Below are 8,940 nucleotides of genomic sequence, written 5' to 3' on the forward strand. Positions count from 1 at the left end.
CATTAAGTAAATATAAATAAATATATACGGGACAAATTACACTGATCGAGATAGCCTCGAAGTAAGTTCGAGACTTGTGTTATGCTATATTTTATAATAAATACTTATATTGATAAACATCCAAGAACCAGGCCAATTAGAGAAAGTTCGTTTCTCATCATGCCCTGGCCGGGATTCCAACCCGGGACCTCCGGTGTGACAGACAAGCGCACTTCCACAGAGGCCGTCGAAAGTATAGAATAAGTAGTTATATCCTACTACTATTATAAAGGCGAAAGTTTGTATGGATGTATGGATGTTTGTTACTCTTTCACGCAAAAACTACTGAACCGATTACCATGAAATTTGGTATGTAGGTAGCTGAAGACCCAGAATAACACATAGGCTACTTTTTATCCCAGAGTTCCCGCGGGATTGATAGGGTTTCCATGCGGACGAAGTCGCGGGCGGCCTCTAGTGGAATGATAAAGGCATTTATTTTTGCCATATATATTTATTAGAACTAAGACACATGGATTTTATGGTAAGTCTACTTCTTCTTTCCCTTCTTCTTGGTGTCCACGACGGGTTCAGGCTCGGGCTCCGGCGTGGGCGGCGGCCAGTACTTGTCGAACAACTCGTCAGTAGCGGCGAAGCCGAGCGGCAGAATGTGACTACGTTTATTCCAGTCTTCTCTCTCCCGTTCCTCCTGCTCGTCTTGGGCGAGCTCGTCTCTCGCTTTGAGCTAGAAACATTGTTCTTAGTCGCCTCCTACCTGTCTTTAGTCCCGGTTGCATCCTCACCACTCTGGAGAGGAGCCCGGGGTATGCCTTTGACCATGGATTGGGTTGGATGAGTCAGGTTTTTATACGAAGCGACTCCCATCTGACCTCAACAACCTTTGCAGGGAAACCTAACCCGTATTGGATCGATCATGGTTACACATTAAGTTGCCTGAATGTGCAGGTTCCCTCACGATGTTTTCCCTCACCCTATTTACATTTCTTCCTCAGTCCTGATGACGATTACACTCTCCAGAATAGAGGTATTGTTTTATAGGGTTTGTCTTACATAGTCCACGGCCCGCATAAGATTAAAAAATACTAATCATTTTACTTATAACGATTGTCTAAGACTCAGTATATATTTTACTAGCTGTGCCCGCGACTTCGTCCGCGTGGAATTGTTATTTTGGAAATCATTGAAGCCCTCAAGGATGAATAATTTTCCCCGTTTTTTTCACATTTACCATTATTTCTTCGCTTCTTTTAGTTACAGCGTGATGTTATATAGCCTAAAGCCTTCCTCGATAAATGGTCTATTCAACTCAAAAATAATTTTTCATTTCGAACCAGTAGTTCCTGAGATTAGCGCGTTCAAACAAACAAACAAACAAACTCTTTAGCTTTATAATATTAGTATAGATTTTCTCTCTTTAATGATTTCTCTTTATTCGTGCTTTTGACCTTGAATCGGAGATGAAAAGGTCAACCTACTTTTCAGATATCAGTCTGCTTTTAGGTAGGTACTCTATCATATCCGACGCGTAACTGAATTCAGTATGATGATGATTTAAATTATAGATTTAGTAATGCAATATTCATAGATACCTCCATCAAAGCCAGATACTCCTCAGTATCAATTTCCTTCTTCTTCCCTTTAGGAGTCGCTTTGTCTTTCTTGGGCTTGTCCTTCTTCGGTTTGATCTTCAAGGGCGCGTAGATCCTCTTCGGGTTTTGGACCTGGTGCGGAGAGTCGATGAGGAGGTACTCAGGCGTGAAGGTGAACACCGACCGTACCAGGTTATATTGGTAGTCTGTGCTGAATCTGAAAATATATTTGTATGTCATCATGATCAGATGGGAGCGTTAAGGAGTATGATGGGTGTGAAATTGAGTGACCGGATAAGGAACAACGTGATAAGGGAATGTTGTGATGTGAAAGAACATGTAGTTACATGAATAGAAAAGGGTATGTTGAGATGGTTCGGTCATGTGGAGAGGATGAATGAAAACAGGTTGACTAAGAAGATATACAAGGAGAGTGTGGAGGGAAAGGTCGGAGTGGGAAGACCTAGACGAACGTATCTTGATCAAATTAAGGACGTCCTGGTAAAGGGTCAGGTCAAAAGTGCCCGAAACCGCCGAGCTTGCATGAAGAGAGTTATGAATGTGGATGAAGCAAAGGAAGTATGCAGAGATCGTGGCAAGTGGAAAGAGGTAGTCTCTGCCTACCCCTCCGGGAAAGAGGCGTGATTTTATGTATGTACTTATGTATGATCAGATGTTGTACAGGCAGGGCTGAAGAGCCGTTTCACATTTTCCAATGATGCAATGCTGCCCTCATTTGAAATAAATAATTTTATCTAAAACAAGGCGTAAATTATAAATGTTCTACATTAAATTACTCGATAATATTACAAACAATTTAATGAGCCAGTAAAACTGAGTTTATTATTTAGTTTTCTAAGTTAATATGCGAACATTACTAAAATTTGCACACTTTTGTAGCAAGAAAACATCTAATTTAATTAAACTAGCCCAATAAATGTCTCGTAATATTATCTAGTAATTTAATGTAGTACCTAGAACATTGAAAATTTCCATCTTTGTTTTAGATTGAATTATTTTATTTCAAATGAGCAGCACTGCGCCGTTGAAAAAATGTGAAATGGCCCTTAAGATTTGACGTTCTTTCGAAGATCTGGCCCGGAATACTTTACCAACGTTCGAAAAAACTCCTCCGCCAAATAGCGTGAGGGAAAACATCATCTGGGAAAAATTATGATGACTGACTTTGGTTACTGTGTTCACTCACATACATACATAAAATCACGCCTCTTTCCTGGTGGGGTAGGCAGAGAACTGTGTTTTTACTGTGTTCACTAAGTGTAAAAACAAGAATAAATCTAATTGACTGATTAAACATTCTGGCCTTATATTTTGGTAGCGGAGATCAGACGACTGTGTGAAGTCGGTAACCTTGTCGAAATACTTAGATAATAGACCTCAGGGTCTGTCATAATAAGGATGCAACCGGGACATATTTAAACGGGATTCGCTTCGTGTAACTAATTAATAGACTTTCCCACTCCTATTATATTTAATGTTATGACATATGATCATGTCTATATCCCCTGCGGGGCCGACGGAGCCAACAATCATCAAAAGACTGAAAGGACACCTCTTATTCATGGATAAATAGATAGAACATTTATTTTTATTCCCTACTATTATAATCTTAGATATCACGGGTCTATACACCCCGGATTTTTGAGAGGCTTGCGTGGGGATATAAATCCAACACGTAGAGGCCCTTTGGAGAAGTTGATGTTATGTTGTTCTCCTGCCAGAACCCGTTCCCGGACATATAATTCATAACTCTCTTCATGCAAGCTCGGCGGTTTCGGGTACTCTTGACCTGACCCTTTACCAGGACGTCCTTAATTTGATCAAGATACGTTCGTCTAGGTCTTACCACTCCGACCTTTCCCTCCACAATCTCCTCGTATAAACTTTATAGTTAGATAAACTTACAGATCGAAAATATAATGGATAATCTTGGTCAAATCCCTTAAAGAGCATTCGTAAGCGGCCCCTTCAAAGGTCACGAGATGCCTCGCGTCTGTGGTGATAGTGGAAACTGCGTTCTTGCCACGTTCCTCCTCACTCAGGTAGTATACCCCGGCTTCGGCTGGCGTGGGGAGGTGGTCCGCCTCGGCGATGAAGCGGGCTGCTGATAGCATGTTGTCCTGGAGAAGTGGTTGGTGATTGGTTGGCTGGTCTTTATAAGACCATGAGGATATGTGTACTAAGTATTTAGTATCAGTACTAAATACATAGTAAGTACTAAATAAATACTACTACTATAATACATCAATAATATAAATAATACATATATAAAAATATAATATACCTAATACAGTACTAAATAGCAAGTATTTAGTAGGTATTATTACTAAATACTTAGTACACATGGTACCGTACCATGTGTACCTACTAAGTATAGTACAGTAGTGGATATACATATATATACTTTTCTATACATAAAAAAAATTAAAAAATGAATATTTCATTCTTATAGGGTACGAAATGATAGTGTACATAATATTTCGTTCTTTTTTTGATCTTATCCATTCAGAGATAATATTACCTGAATTTTTTTGACTTATCAGTCAGCTTTACCCCTATAGCCCACTTGGAGAGTAATTTGGACTTGACACAGTTACCTTAAAACGTTTAAGCATTCGTTGCCGATCAGCCGCATCAAAGTATTGCATCTCCTTCATCCATTCACAAAACCATAGGATCAGTACTGCTTGAGTTGCTGAAAATAATATATGTACATACAAACATATAATCACGTCTATATCCCTTGCGGAGTAGACAGGGCCAACAACATTGAAAAGACTGATAGGCCACGATCAGCTGTTTAGTTTTATGATGGAATTGAGATTCATATCTTGACAGGTATTTATTTAGTACCTACCGATTTTTGTTTGTTTTTTATTAAAAACTACAGGCCGCCCGCGACCCCGTCCGCGTGGAATCAATCCCGCGGGAAGTCCGGGATAAAAAGTAGCCTATATGTTATTCTGGGTCTTCAGCTACCTACATACCAAATTTCATCGTAATCGGTACAGTAGTTTTTGCGTGAAAGTGTAACAAACATCCATACTGACATACAAACTTTCGCATTTATAATATTAGCAGAATTCAAACTTACGTCGATCCAGCTCATCATTCTGCGCCCTCCTCAGCAGGTTAGCCATTGTGTCCAAGAACCAGAACTCTGCCAAACTACTCTTATATTTCTTGCAGCCGACTAGATCGGCCAATATCTCTATACACCTCTGCTGTGCCGTGTAAGCTATTTTCGGTATGGCCTGAAAATCAAATCAAATATTTTTTATTTTCTTTGATTTTCAGGCCATCCATTCAGGCATTCCATTTCTTTCCCATGGATGTCGTAAAACGCGACTAAGGGATAGGCTTACAAACTTGGTATTCTTTTTTAGGCGATGGGCTAGCAACCTGTCGCTATTTGAATCTCAATTCTATCATTACTAAGCCAAATAGCTGAACGTGGCCATTCAGTCCTTTCAAGACTGTTGGCTCTGTCTACCCCGCAAGGGATATAGACGTGAACATATGTATGTATGTAGGTATGTATTTTTTATTTTCTCTCAAATATCAAGTACCTAGTAAATACATAAGATAGGTAAGAATATGAGAGACTGGTGTCTGAACTAAAATCTTATCAAATCTAAAATCTTTTCTAATATTATAAAACTGAAGAGTTTGTTTGAACGCGCTACTCTCAGGACTACTGGTTCGAATTGAAAAATGCTTTTTGCATTGAATAGACAATTTATCGAGGTAGGCTTTAGGCTATATAACGTCACGCTGCAACTATAAGATGCAAAGAAATAATGGAATATGTGAAAAAAACGAGGAAAATTATTCATCTTTGAGGGCTTCAATGATACCCAAAATAACTATTCCACAAGGACGAAGTCGCGGGTAAAGCTAGTAATTTATATAAAAGAAGATATAATAATTTTGCAATTATATCGTAGGTGAACAATGCCGTGTGGCTCCCGGCACAAATATATAAAAGAATAGGATCACTCCATCTATTTTCCATGGATGTCGTAAAAGGCGATTAAGTGATATGGTTTATAAACTTGGGATTCTTCATTTAGGCGATGGGTTAACAACCGGTTACTATTTAAATCTATACTAATATTATAAATGCGAAAGTTTGTATGTCAGTATGGATGTTTGTTACTCTTTTACGTAAAAACTACTGAACTGATTACGATGAAATTTGGTATGTAGGTAGCTGAAGACCCAGAATAACATATAGGCCACTTTTTATCCCGGAGTTCCCGCGGGATTAATTGTTAAGTTATGATAGGGTTTCCACGCGGACGACGTCGCGGGCGACCTCTAGTCTCAATTAATTAAGCCATCCAGCTGAACGTGGCCTTTCAGTTCTTCAAGATTGCATGCTCTGTCTACCCGCAAGGGATATAGACGTGACTATGTGTATGTGAACAGTAGGTGTCCTGTGGTTCTCGGCACTAAAATAGAATAGTATCTACTACTCCATCTCTTTCCTTCACGTAGGTATGTCATAAAAAGAGACTAATAGGATAGTGTGTCTCCTTTATCTCTTTTTACTTGACCCCCGGCTTACGGCTCTGTCTACCCTGCAAGGGATACAGACGTGATTACCTGTGGATCTATGTCAGTTTTAAACACTTTCGGCAACACATGAATCCTGTTAACTTCCTCAATCTGTCGGATTCTATCGGGCAGAACTCGGCGGAGTGAGGGGGACGGGAATATCTCCGGTCTCTCCTCCTCGCTCTCTTCTATCCGTACAGCTGTCTCTTCTTCTTCGTAGGATACTTCTGTTACAGCTTCTATTTTCTCTTCAGGCGCTGCTTTGGAAAGAAAATTGATAATAGATTTGGTTGCCGGCACATTAGAATAGAACCATTTCATATCTCTCCAATGGATGTCGTAAAAGGCGACTAAGGGATAGGCTTATAAACTTGGCACTCCTCTTGTAGGCGATGGCCAAGTTTATAGAATAGAACTATTTCATATATCTCCCATGGATGTTGTAAAAGGCAACTAAGGGATAGGCTTATAAACTTGGCACTCCTCTTGTAGGCGATGGCCAAGTTTATAAGCCTATCACTAAGTAGCCTTTTACGATAGTGACATTTTGTTACCTATCTGACGGTGACCCACTTAACAGGTGAGAGGTTCTCAGATTCTCAGGTGTCAGATTGTATGACAATAATATTTTCAGTTGCCTTAACTAGTGTATGTTTGTTTGTTTCTTCATGATCTCTCCTCGCCATACCGTCGCCGTAAGTATCTACCAGTTCTCTGTTAAAACATACATACATACATACATATGGTCACGTCTATATCCCTTGCGGGGTAGACAGAGCCAACAGTCTTGAAAAGACTGAATGGCCACGTTCAGCTATTTGGCTTAACGATAGAATTGAAATTCAACTAGTGACAGGTTGCTGGCCCATCGCCTAAAAAAGAATCCCAAGTTTTTAAGCCTATCCCTTAGTCGCCTTTTACGACATCCGTGGGAAAGAGATGGAGTGGTCCTATTCTTTTTTGTATTGGTGCCAGGGACCACACGGCACTCTGTTAAAACTTTGAGCAGAAATCAGACCAGCTATCAGTCTACGTACCGATTTCCTCAGGTTCAGCTGACAGCGACTCGGCCATCAGTGACTCCTGGGGTGACCTCTGACACTGTAGTCCTGACTCCGAAAGCAGTTTTTCCAGCATAGTACTGTGCAGGTCTTCAATTTTATGTGACGCCATCTTATTATCCTGCTTATATTATAAATGCGAAAGTTTGTATGTCAGTATGGATGTTTGTTACTCTTTCACGCAAAAACTACTGAACTGATAACAATGAAATTTGGTATGTAGGTAGCTGAAAACCCAGAATAACATATAGGCTACTTTTTATCCCGGAGTTCCCGCGGGATTGAATCCACGCGAACGAAGTTGCGGGCGGCCTCTAGTAAATTTATATACCAGCTTTTGAAAAGAAACCTATTCTTGATCTCGCACTAATAACTAGTTCCTAATTTGTCCGTTAAAAACTGAAATGACAATTTTTTGTGCAATTCGTAAATGAGTTTTCTTCGATTTGACAATGAAAATCGGTCAATTTAATGACATTATTGGAGTAGGTAATGAGGTTTAGTAGGTAGATGATCTTTTTTTCACATAACATAGATTCTGAAGGTTTGGTCAATGGCTTACCGAGACGGGAGGTTGCGTTGTTCTAAGCTGACCCATTGTGGCGCCATCTCTACGCCACTCGTCAACAACATCAAATCGCACAACAACTGTCAATCATCTCGAAGAAATCGACGCGCTCAGCCAATAGCAGCGAAGAACCCAAATCGCGATTTCAGAGATTTCACGGATTGGAGCTATATATACAACCTCCGACACAACATCGTCGGAGCCGCGGTTCCTCAGGCATAACACCTAGCCTGGCGGAAGATCTTCCCTTTGGTGGCGGTCGAGCCGAATCATCGCTCCCGCTACACAATAATAATTTTTTAAATTAGATTATTATTAAATTATGTTTTTTAGGTTTCGACGTAATTGTATAAACATTATATCATCTTATTTCTAAGCCTTTTTTACGTGGAAGCTGTTAAAAATTTAAACCATTAACATGCCGTTAAAGATTTGGTCAAATTAAGTATTTAACAGCACTGAGGCTTAGTTAGGTATCTACGCAAGGAGATCCTAGTATGACATCAAAAAAAAAGTCTTATTACTTAGGCTTACACGTAAATATTGTCACGTCTATATCCCTTGCGGGGTAGAGATAGCCCACAATCTGGAAAACAATGAAAAGACACGTTCAGCTGTATGGCTTTTTGTTGCTAGCCCATCACCTACAAGAGCAATCCCAAGTTTATAAGCCTATGCCTTAGTTGCCTTTAACGACATCCATTGGTTAGATATGGAGCGGTTCTATTCAAAAGCATCAGAAACCACACGGCGTATAATGTAAAATACGAAGAACCACAATTAAAAAATGTGAAAAGTTATAATTTCATCCCAAAAAATAAACGTCACTTCAACTCGACACGCTACGAAAAATTGTGAAGCCGCCATTGTATGTATGTTTGGCTGGCGCGCCGTCTCCCCAAAACTAGTGGTGTAAATATCCGCTGTAATTAGGACGTGTTAAGTGGAAGACCTAGAGAGTGCTTCCTGAATAATGGTTGATGCCGTAAGTTATAAGCGATAAGGGCGGTTTAGTTCAAAACTTAAATACTTGTATAGTAGATTGTATAGTGCCGTATGTGGTTCCCGGCACCAATATAAAAAAGAATAGGACCACTGATCGGGCCGAGGGTCTATTGGGTCTAGTCTAAATAAAAAAGAT

The 8,940-nt window shown here is 39.9% G+C and overlaps 1 protein-coding gene across 1 annotated transcript; it reads right to left on the reverse strand.

Moving 5' to 3' along the window:
* Positions 1-529: 529 nt before the first annotated feature.
* Positions 530-7,343, reverse strand: LOC106133016 (uncharacterized). Its single transcript, XM_060950882.1, has 7 exons — positions 7,208-7,343; positions 6,219-6,430; positions 4,705-4,864; positions 4,208-4,305; positions 3,516-3,730; positions 1,590-1,806; positions 530-724 (listed from the first exon to the last, which is right to left on the reverse strand). The coding sequence occupies exons 1-7, from the start codon at positions 7,341-7,343 to the stop codon at positions 530-532; spliced, it is 1,233 nt and encodes a 410-aa protein (XP_060806865.1).
* Between the last annotated feature and the right edge of the window lie 1,597 nt (positions 7,344-8,940).

This window comes from Amyelois transitella, chromosome 23 (assembly GCF_032362555.1).
Source record: "Amyelois transitella isolate CPQ chromosome 23, ilAmyTran1.1, whole genome shotgun sequence".
NCBI lineage: Eukaryota > Metazoa > Arthropoda > Insecta > Lepidoptera > Pyralidae > Amyelois > Amyelois transitella.

Coding starts and splice junctions, on each gene's coding strand:
- LOC106133016 (XM_060950882.1), bottom strand. CDS start 7,343: ATGGCGTCACATAAAATTGAAGACCTGCACAGTACTATGCTGGAAAAA. Junction 4,865..6,218: donor AAACTGACATAGATCCACAG/GTAATCACGTCT, acceptor TTTGATTTTCAG/GCCATACCGAAAATAGCTTA. Junction 4,306..4,704: donor GAATGATGAGCTGGATCGAC/GTAAGTTTGAAT, acceptor TATTATTTTCAG/CAACTCAAGCAGTACTGATC.